This window comes from Pseudopodoces humilis, chromosome 2 (assembly GCF_049639895.1).
Source record: "Pseudopodoces humilis isolate 2021_Gansu_Grassland_sample_001 chromosome 2, ASM4963989v1, whole genome shotgun sequence".
Classification (NCBI taxonomy): Eukaryota; Metazoa; Chordata; class Aves; order Passeriformes; family Paridae; genus Pseudopodoces; species Pseudopodoces humilis.
This window is the reverse complement of record NC_142201.1, coordinates 90,525,532-90,545,333: the sequence shown is the minus strand read 5'-3', so window position 1 is coordinate 90,545,333 and position 19,802 is coordinate 90,525,532. Positions and strand designations below refer to the sequence as shown.

General features: G+C 46.0%; 1 protein-coding gene across 2 annotated transcripts; it reads left to right on the top strand.

Moving 5' to 3' along the window:
• The first annotated feature begins 982 nt into the window (after positions 1-982).
• TMEM39A (transmembrane protein 39A) lies at positions 983-19,681 on the top strand. 2 transcript variants are annotated; one of them, XM_005523897.3, is made up of 9 exons: positions 983-1,249; positions 11,377-11,570; positions 13,028-13,250; positions 14,622-14,705; positions 16,096-16,238; positions 16,700-17,042; positions 17,856-18,043; positions 18,495-18,615; positions 19,152-19,681. In XM_005523897.3, exons 2-9 carry the CDS (start codon positions 11,458-11,460, stop codon positions 19,383-19,385), a joined length of 1,449 nt encoding a protein of 482 aa, XP_005523954.1. In that variant the 5' UTR covers positions 983-1,249; positions 11,377-11,457; the 3' UTR covers positions 19,386-19,681. The 2 variants fall into 2 exon arrangements, with proteins under 2 accessions (XP_005523954.1, XP_087907589.1); XM_088051463.1 differs by lacking the exon at positions 983-1,249 and adding an exon at positions 1,604-1,690.
• The last annotated feature ends 121 nt before the right edge of the window (positions 19,682-19,802 follow it).

Genomic DNA, 19,802 nt, shown 5'->3' with positions numbered 1-19,802 from the left:
TGTGTGTATACACCAAAGGGCAGGAAGGATGATGGGATATTTGAAAGTGTGGGAGCTGGCATGATGTAAATGGTGTAGAATAAGGGGTGGATACTGTACTGGTTTCAAATGGGAACATGGGCCTCCTTCACCTCGGCTGAGGGTGGCAATGGCAGCAGGGCTTTTCAGGTGCTGATGTTTAGCCATGGGATAAATGGATGTGCTGGCTGTAATTAAGCAGTTAATTATGATTTTATGATTTTGTGTTAGATGGCATCTCATGATGCAAAACATGGCTACACCTTGAGTCCTGTGTCCAGTTCTGGGCCCCTCACCACAAGAAAGGCTTTGAGAGGCTGGAGTGAGTTCAGAGAAGGGCAACGGAGCTGGTGAAGGGTCTGGAGCACAAGTCTGATGAGGAGCAGCCGAGGGAGCTGGGGTTTATTTAGCCTGGAGAAGAAAAAGCTCATGGGACCTTATATCACTCTCTCAGTTTCTTCTCCCAGGCAAAAAGCGACAGGACAAGAGGACCCAGTCTTAAGCTGTGCCAGAGGAGGTTTAGATTAGACTTTAGCAGGAATTTCTTCAACTAAAAGGATGATTAGACATTGGAATGGGCTGTCCAGGGAGGTGGTGGAGTCACGGTCCCAGGATGTGTTTAAGGAAAAGACTGGACGTGGCACTACTCAGTGCCAGGGTCTGATGGACACGGTCTGATTGATTGTGTGATTCGGTGTGGAGCTTTCCGTATCTATTTTACCCTGTGATTCCGGAGCAAGCAAGGACACGGATCCCCTGCCGGAGGAGCCGCAGCAGCGCGGCCGGCCCGGAGCTCTGGCTGCCACCACCAAGATGGCGGCGCGGCGCGGCCGCCGCCCCGCCCCGCGGCTCCTGCCCTCCCTGGGCCGGCCGCGGCCGCCGGGGGCCGCCGCCGCTGTCGCCGTGTGATGAGAGCATCAGCCCTCACTGCCACGTCTCCCGGGCAGCCGGCGCTGTGCAGGGCCGCGCCGGGGCGCCGAGGCCGGACCCGCCCGCCTGCCTCCTCTTCCCCTCCTTTCCCTTCCCCTGCTCCTGCCCCGTCGCGGGGCAGCGGCGAGGTGGGTCTGCCCGGCGGGAGGAGGGACGCTCCGCGGGGCTCCCGCCGCCGCTGCCGCAGCCTCGTTTCCCCCGGGCGGTCCGGGGGTCGGGGCTCGCCGCCGGGCCGCTGCCGCCGGAGGGGACCCCGCTGCCGGCTGATGTCCTGGCCGCGCCGCCTCCCGCGCTTGGATGTGTGAGTATCGGCCCCGCCGCTCCCTCGGGCAGCGCCGCGCCGGGAAAGCCACGGCGAGCCAGGCGGGCTGCGGCCGCCGGAGCTCCCCTCCGAAACCTGGTGTGTGTCTGTGTGGGAGTGAGTGCTGGGGAGGCTTCTGCCGCCTTTGTTCCGTCCTGCTGGTAAGCTACGGCGTTTGGTCCCGGGCTGCTCCTTTGAGACATTTCCTGCTGCGTTTGGGTTAAAGCAGGAGGTTCGCGCACGCTGTTGGGAGCGAGGTGCTTTGTGGTAGGAGGGTTGAGGGTTAAACGCGAGGAAGCTGGGCTGGGGTCACGGGAAGGTGTGCTGTGGGCTTTTAAAGCGCTGCCCCTGCGTAACCAGTCCTGCAAGAGCACTGTCCTGTGGAAGGTGAAGAGCTGAGGCAGTCATCTGTAAGTCCAGGCAAATCCAACCCGCCATAAGGTACCGTTTCCAAAATGGATGTGGGTGCAGATTTCTGTCGCTGTTCTTTTTTGTACCGCCGAGAAAACAGTGTATCGATCATCCTCCCTTATTTAGGGTAGCAATTGGGCACATGATTTTCCCTATTACGTGAGGCAGCTCCTTCGCTACTCCAGCATCATTTTAACATGTGAACGTACAGCAGAAACAGAGGCAGCTTTGTTTGCCATCTCTGATTGCTCTCATGCGTGCTTTCCATTGTGAGTAAGGGGCCCCTACAACTGTAAGTGAAGAAATGAGATGTCTGTGTTACAAAGGGGTGAGTTACAAAATTTTTGGAGACAAGGCATCCCTTCTGTAACCATCCCTTCTGTCTGTTAACCCACTGTAACCAGAAGAGGTTTTCTGGGAGAGGAATACAGTAGTACAGAGATGGAACTGGGATGGCTCAGCTCAGTTTCACAGGATGCTGAAGGCAGATGACATCAGCCCTTTTTAACCCACCGTCTGCTCCATGGCTCACCTCCTGGCACTCCTGCTGTTGGACTGTTTCTTACACTCATTTCTCCTTCCAGCTGCACCTCTCAGGCTCCTTCAGCCAAGGTGCTTGGACGATACTCTGCTGGTAAAATCTGGGCTCACTGGTAGGCAGTCAGTGCTGACCCCTCTGAGGGTTGGGCTGAAACTTCACCTTCTCCTTGTTGTCCCTTATCTGACTGGAAGTGTCGATGCAGCTACTCCTTGTTTCTGTTCTTGAGCTTCTTTGCCTCAGGTTTTGCTGTACAAACCAGCACATCGGGTGGTAATGTTTTCCAGGTTTGATTTATCTGGATCAACATAGAACATCAGGTGATATCACTGACACAGTGTGTACTCCTGATTTCAAGACTATAGAACAACTGTGTGCCTCCTGTACAGCTCATTCCTGGCTGTCTCTTTGAAGGCTTGCAGGCATTTGAGACTTGACTTTCAGAAGCTCTGGGTGTCCACGTTCCTACTGATGGAGGTGTCTATACTGCCTCAACCAGAGCATTCAAAATCATTAATAATTTTGAAAATGCAGGCCTTTTATTTCTTACTTTTATATTTAGTCTTTCTGATTGTAAAATGGGGATAAAACATTTTGCTTCCTACTTTGCAGAGCATGTTTTTATTCTGCTTGTAAGATGATAAATTCCTATAAAAACTTTTTGCATTATACAAATTAGCACCTTGCTGAATTATTTGTCTTTCAGAGACACTGATGGCATTTACCACAGTAAATTCTGTGGTAGCTAAGGAAATAAAACAATTCTCATCTTACTGGCCTGCCAGTGTTAGCAACATTTGTGCTGATGTAAGTGTAGGTGTACTGTTACGTAGTACTCAAAAGCAGACAGGCCTAATCACTTTCTTTGTCTATGCATTTTTCAGACATTCCTCTTTGTTATGAAATTTTATATTAAAAAATTAACTTATGTATGTAGTGTTTGAAGGGGAAGTCCCACACCTTTCTGCTGGTTTTAAAACTGAGTAGCACTGAACACAAGTCTTTCTCTGAAAGGATACATAATGCAGATTTGATTCAAACCTGGTTGTCATAAAACTTAACACTTTCTTTCTTTCTGTAGGCACCAAATCTGGATGTTTGAGAGTACGGCCAAGAGAAAATGTGCTAGCAATATTTGTTAAGGTGGCTTCCAGTTTCCATGAGCATTTAGTTCAGAAACCAGTTGGGCCACTCAGTACTCCCCAGTAGAGTTACAGTTCCTAAAGATGGATGTGGTGGAAAGCAACGAGGTGGTAGTGATTCTGAGTCTGACCTGCACAGGTCCTTTCCCTGTGCCTCAGAATAATGAAATCCTGGAAGAATTTTTCCTCTGGCGGTTAAAATTGGAACTTTAGTCCATTTATTTCTAACAGTACCACAGCTGGGTAAGTGGCGTAGCTGTTAGCAGGTGGATTTTTGAAATCAGAGGTAAATCTGTAGTAGCTGTGTGACTTGGGAAAATAGCTCATTAGCTTTCACAAACTATCCTGGAAGATTTCATGCCGTTCTTTGGGGGCTGTTGTCATTGGTAAGTTATTTACAATCTTTTCTTGACTTTTCTGGGTATTGCAGGCGAAGATGAGTCTTCTGGTGAGAAGTGGCTATTATGCAAGCTGGTCAGGAGAGCTGTCCTGGGAGACAGTGTACAGTGTCATCCATGTGTACTGGGGGGTTTGGAATTGTTGGTTTAAATCAAAATTATCAGTAGACATCTGGGGCCCAGAAATACATATAAGAGAGCATGGATGCAGATTCAGACAGCTGGATTAGTCTCAGTATAATTAATTATACAAGGGATTAATGTATCCTATTGCATTTTCTCAATCTGCTGGATTAGTTGCTCTGTAAACACTCATATGAAGTTCTGAGTCCTACCTACCAAAGTCATGGAGGTTGAATTGAAGACTTACTGCTTTGTGGGGAATGTTTATGTCACCTGAACCTGTTGTTTAAGAGGCAAATAGAGAAGAATTGATGCATTTTCATATGTGCTTTATATTTTAATGCAAATTTATGATTTATACAAATTACAATTTGCTTAAAATTCCCTGCAATATTACTACTTTTCTGCAGTGTCAGGGATGTGCAAAGTGTTGTCTTACTGATACTTTCTGCTGTGGATCCCCAGTGTGGTGACTTGGTGTAAGGCTCAAGGAAGTGGTTTTTAACTTTTGTTCTTCTTCATGCCTTCAAGCTCATTGCTACAGATGGCAGATGCCTGCCTTATTTTTAGCTATTTGAGGACAAAATAGAAAAATCCTAGTGACTCCCCATGATTTGTCATCATGGCTGATCTCCATTAAATTAAACATAGGGATTGGCAGAGGAACAAAATCAGCAGGAAAGCTGCTTCTGTTTGTTTTTAAAAAAACATGTCTAAAGCGCTAAAATAATACTGTAAAAAATATCCACTACTATGTGCAGAGACCCTTGGGAGGATAAGTACTTGCTGAACAGTTTATCCTGTTTTGGGTAAGGAAACTGAGGTCTGTATTGGTAAAACAAATTCCCTGGAAGTCAGTTGAAGAGGAAAGATTAAAAAGCAAAAGATATCCCAGCCTGTGCTCAGGCCATTGGACTGTGGATTTGTCTTCAGGGTTGGGAGGAGAATGCTTGTTTTGATGTCTTGCTTGATGGAATATTTTAAGATGGGCTCTTAAAAGCATGAGCATCTTCTATTTTTTTTTCCCTTCTTTTTCCCCCTCAATAGTGATCTGTTTTGTTGTGCATTTGCCTTGATATCTTGGAAAAAAAAATACTTCAGTGGCCATACCTAAAATTCCCTGCCTTTCCCAATTACTGGACATAGCAGGGTATAATGGAGAGTGATCTGTAGCTGTGTTTTAACAGAGCTGTGGCTATGCGTAATGTTTACTGAAGAGCTCTGGTGCAAGATGTACTTAGGAGTGAGTGCTTCTTGATAAATTGTATTAACGGCCAGCTTTGATAGCTTTGCCTGTGTTGTGTCTGCTGAAACACTGCCCTTGTGATTCACTTCCCAACTAGTGTCCCCTTCTAAACAGAACTTCAGTTTCTATCAGTAATGTGGATTTGGAGTTAAAACTTCTGTGTTGTTACATACTCTGAGAACCGCCTGACTCAATAACTCCCTCCAGCTCTTCAGTTTGGGCCTTTAGTTTGGATGAGGCTGGACTTGCTGTCCCTTTCCCCACACAATTTGGAAGCATGGGAACTCTATGACCAAAACAGACTGTGACCCAAATGGTCAGGCCTGCATTTCCCTCTGCTGCTAGAAAAGCTCAGCTTTGCAATTCTGTCTTGTTCTCACACAAGAATAAGCCAATGCTTTATTTATTCCCACATCCAGTATTTGGCTGTCAATGTTGCTGTATATATTAGAAGAAGCCAAAGAAAATGTTCATGTCTTGTTATCTGTGTAATACTTGTTGGCTTGGAGAGGAGTGTTATTGGCCACTTGGAGCTGTTGAACTTTGAGCATCTTGTGTTGTGGGTTTGTCTTGTTTTTTTTTTACTTCCTTTTGGAATATAAAATCTCTTGTCTTCATTCATAAAATTATTACAATCATTCATTAAAGTCTTCCTAAGCTGTTTGCTTTGACCTGCTGCAGCAGTTAGTTGCACAAGGTAATTATATGGTAATATAAGGTAATACTGTTTTATTACACCAGGAATTGTGGCTTTGTTCTTGTACTCACCAGAGGTTTGTTTAGAGCGCTTAGTATGTGTCGCAACTTTCCTCCGATTCACAAAAACCTGAACTCACCTATATTCTGAAGAGGACACTGTTGCCTGCATACCTCTGGAAGTGTCTTCCTTGCACCTCCTAAAGTAAGGTCTTTGAGGGGATTTTTAGGGAATCTATAGGGTTTCTCTGTTTTTAAAAATGGCTTTTTCAGTATCTTGGGTAATTTTGTTTACCTAGAGTACTAAGAACTTAAATCTATGTCCTATGCTTAAGCATGTCTGCAAAATGAGCTGACTGAGCTTACTGCACTTTGAGAAGCTTTTCCTAAAAAACTTTTCTTTCCTGTTCCCATTTTTGTATGTGGGTATTTGAAGTACTGTGGCAGCTACAAATGGCAGGCACTACCTTCCCCTTGTCTTTTAGCATAAACTTTTATTTTTCCTACTTGCCTTTCTGCTTAGCTCTAGTCTTCCTTGCTGAAAACACTTGAAATAAATTATACAGTATATATGCCATTTGTTAATTCTTGCCTTAATCTTGCTACTTTGACCCTTTGGTTTTGGCATCTGTGTAGAAGACTGATAGATGGAGCCTCTTCAGCCAGAGTTGTGCTGTATTAGAAAAGCCTACACTGACATGGTCTTGATGGTTTGGTTTTGTTTTTATGGAGGAGGTTATTAGTCACTGAGCAAAAATCAGTCTTGCTGGTGCACCACCTGACAGTGGTGATTTTCCACCCAGGTCTCCTGTTTGATCGTGTTTGGGCTGCACTTCAGGGGGGTTTCTGTCTCTCTCTGTGCCAAATCCCCATCTTAATCCATCGCGCTGTATGGCATGAAGACTTGGAAAATGTGCTGACTTTGAGACCTCCCTCCTAACCGGTTTTGCCTCCCAGCTCTGGGCCAGGTGGCGGGTGTGTGCCTTTGGATCCAGCCGGAGTTGAAAGGTTGTGTTGACTTAGCATTGGGGCAGCCCTGTGCAAGCCAAATATTTAGCTTTCCATCTGATAACCTGTCGGTTGTTTCCTCCCTCGCAGCAACCAAATGCTTATTTTATTCCCAGACCAGTTGGGGCTTTTGCAGAAGTTTTGCGTCTTTTTGGCTTCCAGTGTGGCAGATGTGAGGGTGCTGACAAGTTGGCCTTGTGACCAAGGCTTGGGTGCAGCCATCGCTGTTCCTTGGCTCTCTGGTGATTATTTTTTTGTTGTTGTTCTGTTGGGTGAATTGATTACTAGTTTTTTGTCTGTTTTCCCAGCTGTCAAAATGGGGTTTTGTTTTTGTTTTGGTGTTTTTTTATTTAAATTTAAATAAATAAGAGGTTCACACTAAAGGGAAGTAAAAATTAGTAACTAGACCCTCTAAGAGTAACTAGGACCCTCTAAGTTCAAAGGAAAACTTGTGTGATAATTTGCAAAGCTATTAGGATTGCTGGACAACTGCAAGTTTAAGGTTTGGCTGACCAGCTGCAGTGAGTTGAATTGAGGACATTAGCAACCAAGAGAGCATTTTTAGTTTCAGAAGTGAGTCGTGCTTTATGTCAGTGCTCTGCAGCCGTGTCGTGGCAGGGCTGGTTGCATTTCCCTGTGAAGAAGCACTGCACACGTGGCAGGTGTGTTTCCATAAAGCATGGATACCCTGAATGGAAGGTCTTGCTGGGAGTGTCTGTGTTGCTGTGGAGGAGGCAGACAGAGTCCCTCACCACAGAAGCCATGTGTTGCTTCACCCTCAGCTGTCACACGCTTCCTCAGCAGGAAGGAGGTTGCTTTAACTGAGATGGTGAATTGCAGTGGGAGACCTGTGGTCTTCTTGAGCCACATTGCACCAAGTGAAGATGGTCACATTTCCCTTTCTGCTCTTGCGAATAACTGGTTGTAGGACTTGTGGAGCCAAGGAGAGCCACTTGAATGTTTTCCAGCCTCTGAGAATTCTCATGTCTCAGTGCAGCAAGCTTCCTGAGAGGACTGGAGAGGCCTGGAGTTTTCTCCAATTAAAAAATGTTAACGCCATCAAAATAACTGACTGAGCTTTGTAGCGTTTCCAGCAAAGAGATGGGGAACCAGGCACACTTTCCATTCTGATGAGTCACTGACTCTCTCCTGATTTGCCTCTTGAAAGAGCTGTTTGGGCAGCTGCTGATACAGGAACACGATTCTGAGTGATGGTCCTTGGGGAGCAGCACAGGGCTGCACACTGCTTCACTTCTGAATTGGTGAATAATTCGTTTGCCTAGCTTGTTATCAGTAAAGTCTTGCGCACAGCTGTGGTTCTTGCCTGCCTTGATCCTGCCTTGTCAGGACAGCTGGGGAGGTGATGGGCAGGAGGGGTATCTTGGCACAGAAAAAAAAAAAGACCAACTGCTTTCTGTAGTCCTAAAAGTAGGAACTGGAAATGAGAGGATCTGATGTCTTCTGTTTCTGGATTTTCTTGTAACTTGTGTCACAAATGAAGGTTTTGTCTCTGTCCTGAAGCATGCTCTGTCCTCGACCCAAGAGCTGTCCATACCTACGTCCATTCCCTGTGCGTGGTCAGGAACATCTGCTGTTCTGTAGCTGCTCTCTAGATCCTGCCTGTGTGTTTTTATGATGCCCACATCTGCCTCAGAGAGGAGATCTCGGAGGCTAGGTAGTATTGGTTTTGACAATTTGAGGAGGAAGGGACTGCAAGCATGTGACTTATTTTTTGAAGGGAAATTGTAGGTGAACTGGAAATAACGGTGTGGAATCACATTAATGGACTGAAGAGTCTTGTCAGGAAAGGCTTTTATCTTTCATTACTCACTTTTTTGCATTAGTCTATAAAATAAGATCACTGATGGGGTAGGGAATTCAAACAGAGAAGGGAGCGGGGTGGACTCTTCATTAATACTTAATATGACTTGGGATATTATCTCTTGGAGTAAGGGGTTTATGGACACCTTTTTTTCTTGTTCACATATTTTTCAAAGTAGAATCATGCCTTTGTTTATTAATTGAAAGCTATAAAAAGGCTTTTCCCCATGTCTTTCTCCGCAAAAAGGAGGGCTGTTGATTGGGTCAAGGCCAAAAAAAGCAGATTTAGACTCAATCTGATCTGTAATCTCACTGCTTTGTTTAGCTTTATCTGCAGAGCTTCAATTTTGTGTGGCTAGTTTTACAAAATAAAAGCAAACATAAAAGGAATTGTTCTTAGGCAGATTTTGCTCCAACAAATGCCTACCTAATTTGATCTAACTCCAGTAAAGTTATTAAAAGCTTGGCTTGAGGAACTGCCCGGTCTATATGTTCATGAATCACTGTGAAAGGGCTTATTCAAGTGCATTTAAAATATGTGCACTGACGTTAAGGATGGCTTCTTTCCATGGGCAGTTGTTTTTACTGGTAGAAACCTGCATTTTACTGGTTTCAAAGCCAGGGGCTGGAATTGTGATTACTTCGTGTCCAAGTGTCTGTATTGGCAAGCGTGTGAGGCATACTAATGGGGTGATATTAATGAGACCTGTTATATTATTTACATGAATTATTGAATGTGGTATAAAATACCTTCCATTATTAATAGCACTAATTAGACCACCAACATATTGCATCCATTATCATAAATATCCTGTAGGTCGAATCATACCAGTTATTTCAGCTACCACAGGCCTTAGTGGTAGCTAAATTTGGCTTAAAATGGCTTTCAAGCTTGTTCTCTTTTAGCATTTTTTCCTCATTTTTTTCCTTCACTTCAGTTGCTTATCAAAAATGTCTGAATGCCCTAAGTGAATTCTGCAATGTTTGTTGCTGCTCCTGCTCATCTTACACATGCAGGAGAATTTTCGTGTTTATATTTCATTCCTGAAATATAAATATACCCAAATAAAACTCTAGAACATCCTAGAGAAAATTGTCTAAAAGCTTTAAAGTCTTGCTTGACTAGAAAGGTAAGGAAGGTTTCAATCTCTTGTGTTGTTATTGGAGGTATGAGAGTTTTAAATCTGCCAAAACACACTGTTTACCTCAAAACCAAAATTCTTCAGTGTTTGCTCACCTTTCATGCATTTTCACATTCTTTTTTTTTTTTTTTTCCCTCTCTTCTCTCTCTCCCCTGTATCTCTGCTTTTTGGTGTGTTTTTTTTGGGTTTGGTTTGATTTTTCTAAGTGACTTTTGTGTGGATATGCAGAAAGCATTCATCCTTTGAAACATCTTGATTTTTGTTGAAAGTTTGAGAATTCATTTCAATCTGACAATTGTTTATTGGAGTAGAGATGAAGGATGGGAAATTTTAATACAAAGGGTAATTCTTTGAGGGAATTTTTTAGAGAAGTACTCCTGCATACTGTGTTCATGGTGACAGTCCTGTGACTCACTGAGAAAACTTCTGGCATTTCTGCCAGCTGTGATTTCTCAGGATTTTAAAGGAGGTGATGACTGAATTATAAATAGACCATAGGTTCAATCTGTACTTTTCAAAGCTACATCTTGAGTTTTCCAGAAGGTGGGTGTGCTTTTTTGGCCCCTGGGTTGGTTCTGGCTATGATACTTTTACAAAAGGGCAGCTGATTTAGACGCCAGGCACATAGACACACCAAATTCCTTGTAGTGAGATGCTCACTTGGTGTCTTGTTCCTGTACAGCACTCCAGTTCAATCCTTCGCTTCCTTATGTCTGTGTTTCCATTGGAAACTTTCCTGACTGCCAAAATCCTTGCAGAATCACATGGGAGAGCAGTGAAATAGAAGAAAAATTGTATGGGAAGTAATAAAGTCTGTGCCAGAAACTACACCAATTTCTGATAGTCTGAGTTGCCCAGCCTCTCTCACACTGGTTCATTTTTAGGAATCCATAGATTTAAGTGTGTCATTAAAAATAAATAAATATGTACAAGTTTACTTCTGAAATATTTTTAATTTCATGTTTATGTGATTGCCCATATGTGCATTTGAAGTACATGTATACATGAGTGTTGTGCTGCACTTCTCTGCTAACTAAACCCACTTTTAAATGGCTGTATTACCTTGTTGTCATCTGGACGTTCTTAGCACAGAAGGGAACTGAACTATGCAGTTTCCTTCAAGGACACCAGTCTGTCTGTTCAGAGCTCTGCCAGAGGGGGTCCAAATTACCTACCAGCATCAGAGCCTGGCAAGTAGCATGCAGGGTGCCTAAAACAAGCTGTGAAGCTCTGGTAGCTCAACCACAACATGGAGAGGGCTCTTCCCAGCTTGCTTTTGAAATAAAGCACACTTTTGTGTTGTCTCCAGAGGTGCTCAGTGGTGCTTTCCAGCCAACAGTAAGTGCTGTCAGTCGTTGATGGCTAATGTAAGCAGCCCCTTTTTAGAATCAGTGTCAGTGGTGTTCATTCTGGGTGTGCAAGCAGACACTGACCTGCTGCCATTGAAGTGGCACAGTGTTCTAGAGTGGTGATGGCTGTTCCACAGGATTCTGAGTGTATGAAAGTGACTTCCTTCTGCATGAATTTGCTTGGCTGGAGTGTGAACTGGGTGAGTGTGACCAGCAGTTTAAAGCTAAAGTGCTGTTTCTGCCTCCTTTGCAGATTTGGGAAGGCTTTTGGATTGTTGTCTGGGTGTCAGGGCACAGCCTGCTGGAGGCACTGGAAGTGGACTGGTTCCTGGTCATGCCCGGTGGAAGGAGGGGACCCAGCCGGCAGCAGCTAAGCCGTTCAGCTTTGCCTTCTCTGCAGACTCTGGTTGGCGGGAGCTGTGGAAACGGTACTGGTTTGAGAAACAGGTGAGGACAAAGGTGGGGTTGATTGTAGAGACATCTGTGGCTGGGGCAGCACTCAAAACAAGGAGTCTTGATCTACCCTAAACCCTGTGCAAGACCATGGCTTTGTGGTGAAAGTGGGGGATTGGGAAAGGGGAACCTTGAGCCCTCCACTGTGGCATTATGAGATGGCTCATCCAAGAGGGAATAAGTCCTGCGTGACAAATCTCTTTCAGCTTCTCTTCTCAGCTCTGCTGTGGTACATGTTTCCCTCTGCAGCCCCTCTTTTGACTTGATGCATTAAAACCAGCTCCATGGAGGGGATTGTGGAAGTGGTCTCAGCCCCCCTTCACCACTCACTGTGGTCACAACAGTCAGGGGTGGAAATCACACAATGCTCCATTTGTCTTTTCTGCAGCAGTTCTCAGAGCAGTGAGTCCTAGCAAATGATGAGTCCTTGTCTTGCTCACTTGCCTTCATTGCCCTGGGGAATTAGTGTGACAGGTCAGAGCACAGCTCTGACTCCTCCTCCTACATAATAGAAAAGGCAGGGCAGGAGGATGCCCATATTCTGTTTTAGACCTGCTGGTTGCAGATGAAACTAATTCTCACAGTTGGTAAAGATGACCTGCATTTTCTGGGGAAGCTGGGGGCTGAAACAGGAGCACACACACAGTGACATTGAGATTACCACATTTGGTATAAAAACTGAAACCCAGCATTACTTCTTTCCATAGAAAAGTTGGCAGACTAGAGAAGCTGTTTGGTGCGTACTGGGGCCCTGGTATAGGTTCATTCTTACAGAGTAGAGCAATCCAAGCCATTTAGCTTTGGCCTTTACAGACTTCTCTGTCGGGGGCAGAGGAACAGATGGCACAGTTTGAGGTTCTTGAGAAGCAAGTGACTGTCAAGACTGTGGAGTCAGGACCCCAGGGTCCTGGGAGAGTGTTGCTTATCTGGTTTCAGTCAGACACAGCATAGTTCCTCCACCAGTTCAGTATGCCAGAGCTTTTAGTTGTCCTAGCCTCCTCTGAAAGCTAGAAAAGGAAGTGTGAGAACACTTGAGAGGTTGGCCTCTAGGAAGTGGCTGAACTACTCCATTCCATTTTTAGTTACTCTTTTAAAAGAGGAACTATGAACAGAAAGACAATGGGCACTTTGCAGTGCTGGAGAAGGAGGCTGGGTGCTACTGTAATATCCTGGTGATGGGTGGAAAGAGCCAATATTAAGTGCTGAGTGTAGCACAGAGTCCTGAATGATTTTTGCTCTGTATCTCTGCTCCTCAATCTGCAAGTTTACTGAAATATTGCTGGGCATGTCACAGCACTTCTGATAGATGAAGCTGTCTTCCAGAGAAAATTCTGGATAAGGGTTTTGTCTGAGCTAAGATGATGGAGCTCACCACCAGCCTCATGTCAGAAATATGAATGCAAGACTGCTGTTAGAATGTTTCCCAAGTAAGTGATGTCCATCTGCTTCAGGAATGGTAGTGCCATCAGCCTCTCAGCACCTCCGATCACAGCACTGATTACTCCAGAGCCTGTGCGTCACTGCCGGATCCCTGAACTGCCGTTGGATGGGAGCCTTCTCTTTGAATTCCTGTTCTTCATCTACCTTCTGGTAGCCCTCTTCATTCAGTACATCAACATCTACAAGACTGTCTGGTGGTACCCATACAATCACCCTGCTTCCTGCACCTCACTGGTGAGTTCCCCAGCAAGTGCCATCACTTGGGCTTTTTCATTACACAGCTTTTTTTCATGCTTCTTCAGTCCAGGAATCACCAAGCATTTGACATTAAAGGAGTGAATGAGAGTTCGCATGCACCCCCATCATTCAGGGCCATGTCATCCCCCATTTTACAGGGGAGAAAATACATGGCAGGTGAGAGAGAGGAGTCAGTAGGACTCCTTCAGGGGAAATTTCTTGCATACTTTTGTATGGTCTAGCTAGCCCCTAGGGTTTGAAACAGAGTGGAGACTCCAGGAGCTGTCTCCTGCTGTGAGTGCCCCTTGCCAGTTGAAACAACAGAGCCTGAGAGAAGGAAGATGTGCAGATTTTTGTTAGGATCCCACAGCAGGCCAGCAGCACAGCTGGGGAGGGGGTCAGATCCTCAGCTTAGGTAAAGCTCTCAACCTCCTCGGTTTCAGTGTTCTTTATTGCTGTCCCAATAAGATGCCTGTGGGCCAGCGAGCCTCAAGTGAGCAAAGCCAGCCTGTGCAGCTGGAACCATGTCCTAAAGGCTGCTTGGAAGCACGAGGTGGTCCCTCCGTTACCTGTACCGACAGGTGGTGCTGGTGTTCCAGTCACCAGCCTCCTGCTCAGCTCTGCTGTGCTGGACACAGCTGGCTCAGAAGTAAAAGCATTCTGTTTGGAGCTCCCTACCCAGCAGGATTTAACAGTCATTTGTTTATTCCCATCACAACCCTAGCATTCTTTTTTACCCAAAATGTCCTTGAAGTACCAAACAGCAGCAGTATTCAGAGTCTACTAATTCTTCTGGCCAGAATATATTGGATGGCTTCACTGAAAAGCTGTAAGAGCTGTGTGTAACTTGATGCAGCTAGAGAACTTTTTCATGACCAATGAAGATGAAGTTTCTCAGGTCAACTTGATTTCATCAGAAGCACTGATTTCCACAGACCATTTTTGAGACCAAGAAGGAAGGTGAGCTGATGTGCTCGCTCTGGTCTCTGGTTTGGCTGCCTTTCATCTAGTTGCTTGGGATTTTCTGTGGAGAACCTGCAACCTGTTCTCCATGGTAGGATTCTGGTTCTAGATGTCCCTATGACCCCAAAAATACCTGCCTGAAGGGTGGGTTTGTTTTGTTTTCTATGGAAACCTCTCCATGGGAAAGAGTGTCCCCGTGGAGGAGATCTTGCTTCTGGAGACATTGCTGTGTTACTAATGTTTATTGCTTTTCCCTCATCCCTAATAGAGAGATATGGGGATTGCTTACCTGAGGTCCTAACAGTCCTAATGTACTCTCCAGCAGCCAGCTTGCTAGTCCCACCCCATCTGGGTGGTTTCAGAATCCCTTTTTCTGGTGAAGACCTTTTTTCTTTCCTCCTTCAGAATTTTCACCTCATTGACTACCACCTGGCGGCGTTCATCACAGTGATGCTGGCACGGAGGCTGGTGTGGGCCATTATCTCTGAGGTAACATTCCCACTCTTCCCTCTCCTGCCTGTAGAACTTGCTGCAGAACATGGTCATCCGTGGCCTAAGAAAATTCTGCAGGTTGGAGGGTTTCTTCCCTCAGAAGAGTCTGGGTGTGAAGGACTAAGATTCTGAGGATGCCCTTCCACCTTGGAGTTTTCTCCTTGAGACCAGTCACGTCCTGTAGTATTGGCTAGCTCTGTTGGCTCTGCATCTAGGAGGAGATTAAATGGTCCCACTTGCTTATTTATCTCTGCAGGTACAACACTGTACCCCACTATCTCGTGCTAGAGAAGTGGCCATGGGAATTTCAAGTCAGGTAGCAAAAAGGCAAATAGGGAGGTTGGCCAAGACAAGAAGAATGAACAAGAGATCAGAGGGGGAAAGGTCAGGAGGAGGATGTCTTAACTACACTGAAGTGAAATAGGAATACTGGTAGAACTGCTTTTCCAGTCCTGGTTACTCAGTAACTCAGACTCTGGTCATGTCACCACAGATTTTGAGACCTGTTCTTTGTTTGTGGGAGCAGAACCAAGCCAAATTAGGTCTTTGCAAAAGGTCACTTTCAGGAAAATAGAAGCTTTGTCCACTGGCATGGTTAATACAAGTCTAGGCCAAGCAACTAAGCAGTGTTTAAAAATAAAATAAATAAAGGAACAGTTGTGTCCTGTTGAATAGATGAACGGAGAAGGTGGGAACTCTGAAGGTCTCTACATCTGATTCCTTCCATTTCCATTTATATTCACATACTCCATAAAACTTCCCATAGAATGAAATTTCTGCATTGAAATCTTCCATGCAGGTTCTTGTGCATCCTATGTATTTGCTCTAACCCTTAGGAATCTTATCATAGTTCAGTTTCCTTCTCTCCTCTGGAGATTGGATCAGGCTTTCTTGCTGTGGTGCCTCCTCACTACACTGCAGCATACACATCCAATAGAGCTAAATTATGGAAATACGGGTTTGGGATTGACAAGGTGCACATCTTCTCTTCCCTCAGCTGCAAACTGTGACCTTTCACAAGGCTGAGACCTGATCCTTCTAAAGAAAAGAGAGAGAGGAAATGGGTTTCAGGCCATCCTGGACTATCATCAGAGCAATAAAGGACTTAAGCAAAAATATTTTTCTACTTTGCAGCTCTGAATTTTTCTTTAAAGGCTCTATTTTAGTCATGCCCCACAACTTGTGATTTTTGAATCTTTTGCATCCTGTCAATCATTAATAAAATCAAAGGTATTTATGTTTGTAAGAGAATCAGTTTCCTGCTTCTGAGAGGAAGAGGGTGCCTCCTGGCACCCCTCTCCCTGCTCCTCCTCCACAGGCATCCCTTGTGCTCATCTTCTAGCACTGGTTGTTACAGGACTGCTGAGTGTTTCCTCTCCATTTGCAGGCCTCTCAGGTGGGTGCAACATCACTGATTCGCTACATGGTGCGCCTGGTGCTGCTCACCCTCTGTGGATGGGTGCTCTGCTGGACTCTGGTCAACCTCTTCCGCAGCCATTCTGTTCTCAACCTTCTCTTCCTGGGCTACCCGTGAGTGAAAGCACTTTGAGCCTTCTGGGCAGGGGGGGCACAGCTGCTTGGGGGTGCCATGAGCCACTGTGGGAAGGAGAGCTGTTGGCTGTAATGTCTCCTCGATTTAGGATTAAAAAGGAAGCGGGAGTGGCTGGGGGATGGTGCGAGGAGGTGGCACCGAGCTGATGAAGTCAATTACCTCAGCTGCAGTTTGTGTGAGGGGCCTTTACTGCCACTTGAAAACTGAGCCTTTGGGATTGTTGGTTCTACAAGTGGGATTTAAAAAAGCTTCTCTGCACAGGTCTTGAAGCTGCAGCCTCTGGCCTTTTAGCGGGGAGAAGAGTTGGCTGTTAGCTTCTGGGTTGAGGGTTCCTATGCACTGTCACTCTCGTCAGGGACAGTACCTGTTGAGGAGGTGCCCCCTGCTCCCTGTTGGGATGGCTGCCATTTCATCCATTGTTTTCTTTCTTTCATGGCAGGTTTGGTGTCTACGTCCCTCTGTGCTGCTTTCACCAGGACAGCAGGGCACAGCCTCTACCTGCAGACTGTGGTTACTTGGTACAGGACCAGGTGGCGGATGATGGGGCTTCGGCTGTTAGCAGCCTGGTCAAAGACTTCTTCTCGCTTCTGTGGGAATCCCTGAGAGAACAGTTCAATAATCCTACATCTATCCCCACCCACAGCTGCCCCCTTTCCCCAGATCTTATCCGCAATGAGGTGGAGTGCCTAAAAGCAGACTTCAATCGCAGGATCAAGGAAGTTCTCTTCAACTCCCTCTTCAGTGCCTACTATGTGGCATTCCTGCCACTGTGCTTTGTGAAGGTAGCTGTTGTCTGGCTCTCTCTGTGCCCCTGCCCGCCGTCTCCTTCTGAATGTTGTGTGAACTGCTGCCAGGCCAGATTCCTGGTTAATTCCCCTTTTCTCTGTCTCCCCTTTGGCAGCCCGGATAGCGGAGCATGGCTGCATCCGGAGTGCACTAGTACTGCTCCTGGTTGGCAGATAGGTATTGCCATAAATGTGATGCACCTCTAGTCCCATCACCCCACTTACTAACTCCCCTTCTCCCACCCTCTGTCCTAGGCAGATGGATAGCTGTGTTCTTCCTAGAAAAGAGAACCTGTTGTTACCTGTCTCAGATCCAGCATTGTGGCTTTTGAGTGATTGGATCAGAGGCTTTGGTGGTCAGCCTGTTAAAGCCAATTAGGATGCTTGACAAACTAAATCCAAGAGCCTCTTGTCAGTGTGGGGGTTGTATTTTTTCATCTGTCATTTCTCTTAACTTGAACAAGCTCCAGTTGGTGCAGAGAAATGGGCAGGGCTCCACAATCCATGTAGCAGTCTTGGTGCAATTGGTGCTCCTGGGGCAGTTCTGTGACAAGCAAACTGCCTTGTTACCCGCTGCTGGAGGAGGAGATGCACCAGCTGCAGCATCATTCCCTGCCCTTTCTCCTTCAGCTCGAGGAGAAGGGAGCCTTGAGTGTCTCCTAAGCTGTCACCCTCTGAAATCACCGGTCCAAAAGCGCATGCCTGTAACGTGTGGTGTGGGTCTGCTGGATGCACATGCAGTATGTTCCTTGATATTCCCCCTTCTGTTTTGTGACAGTGGTGCCAAGTTCTTGTCTGGTCTCTTCGCAGAGCACCCAGTACTATGACATGCGCTGGTCCTGCGAGCACCTCATCATGGTGTGGATCAATGCCTTTGTCATGCTCACCACGCAGCTGCTGCCTCCCAAGTACTGTGACCTGCTCCACAGGTCTGCCGCCCACCTCGGCAAGTGGCAGAAGCTAGAACATGGCTCCTACAGCAATGCTCCACAGCACATGTGAGTCTGGGGATGGGCAGGGCTTGGCATGCCTAGCAAGGGGCTGAGAAATTCTAGTGGATGAGCAAATATCAAATCTACTGGCCTTGTTCACTGAAAACAGAAATGGCTGCTCTAGAGAGATGTCTGAGCTTCTCCAGTCACTGCTGGTACCTTCCCAGAAAGAAATGCCAAGGTGCTTCTTGGCCACTAGAGAGTATCTTGAGCAGAGGCAGCGGGTGGCCCCATCCACTGCAGTGGACAAGGTTCTTGCACTGGGAACCATTTGTTTGTATTATTGGGAGTCCATTGAATGGTCTTGCAATCACCCCTCTGTGCTTTTCCAGGGGAGCTAGGACACATCATTGTGGCAGAGGCTTTGGTATTTTTCAAGATGCAGTCTGTTCCCGTGAACCCTCGTTCAGGGGGTTGGGAGCACAGATGGTAACACTCTGCCATTGTTTCCCCACAGCTGGTCAGAAAACACAATATGGCCACAGGGAGTTCTGGTGCGACGGAGCCGGTGCCTGTATAAAGCAGTTGGGCCTTACAACGTAGCAGTGCCTTCAGACGTGTCCCACGCCCGCTTTTATGCAAGTATCTCATCTCTTGCTTGGTGCCTTATGACTGTGGGAGGGAGGAGAGGCTCAAACCCAGCTGCAGCAGAGCAGACTGTGCAGGACAGAGATCAGTGTTACATGACAGGCTGGTGCTGCTGAGCAAAATACATGCTGGCAGCATTGGGGCTTTCCCATTCTGTCTTACAGTGACCTCTGGGCAAGATGGGAACCACAGCTGCCTTGTCAGTACTTTGTTATCAAGGTGACACAGCTCTCCCATCAGGCAGTGGTAGTCTCCTGAGAGGGTTCTAGTTAACACCTTTCAGGGAAATGGGAAGGTGTGTTAGCAGGCCAATAGTTTATTTCACCCTCTTCCCCTTCTTGAGCAAAATGCTCCTCCTACATGCCTTGTTTCTTACTGTTTTCCCTAAGGAGCAGCTAGCGGTGGCTGGAGTACAAGCACTACTTCTGCCCACAGTGGTCCCTGACAGCGTTATGTCCTCATTCCTCCTCAGTTCAACCCAGCAAGAAATGATAGAAATCTCTCCTTCTTAACTCTTTCCCTGCAGTTCCTCTTTCATCGTCCCTTACGGCTGCTCAACCTGCTGATTCTCATCGAAGGCAGTGTGGTCTGCTACCAGCTTTACTCCCTGCTGCGCTCAGAGAAGTGGAACCACACCCTCTCCATGGCCCTCATCCTCTTCTGCAATTATTATGTTTTATTTAAGCTCCTTCGGGACCGGATAGTATTAGGCAGGGCATACTCCTACCCACTTAACAACTATGGACTCAAGGCACACTAGGCCGGCCAGATGTGTACCCCTTCTCTTCCTTATCCCACAGGGCAGGGAGGGAACCTCAGAAAAAAAAAAATATTTTCGTACAGTTCTATTTTTTTCTTGCGACGTTTATAAATATTTAAAATATTTTATATTTTGTATACTATTGTTTTTGTGGGGCGGGAAGGGAACCAGTGGCAATTAAATGTCGCTTTATAAACAAGGTGTTATTTTATATATATATATATACATATATATAAAAAAAAAATCCATGTGTATATACCGTATATCTATACCCATACATATATCTATGTGAAGCAACAGGATTGTGTGTGTGGTCACTGTGTCTGCTTTGCTCACAGAACTACTGGTACTTAGGAACTGGCCTGCTGTAGAATTTCGATAAGCTAAGAGCCAGGGGAAAAAAGGAAACACAGGGGC

Coding starts and splice junctions, on each gene's coding strand:
- TMEM39A (XM_005523897.3), top strand. CDS start 11,458: ATGCCCGGTGGAAGGAGGGGACCCAGCCGGCAGCAGCTAAGCCGTTCA. Junction 17,043..17,855: donor TGCCACTGTGCTTTGTGAAG/GTAGCTGTTGTC, acceptor GTCTCTTCGCAG/AGCACCCAGTACTATGACAT. Junction 18,616..19,151: donor TGTCCCACGCCCGCTTTTAT/GCAAGTATCTCA, acceptor CTTTCCCTGCAG/TTCCTCTTTCATCGTCCCTT.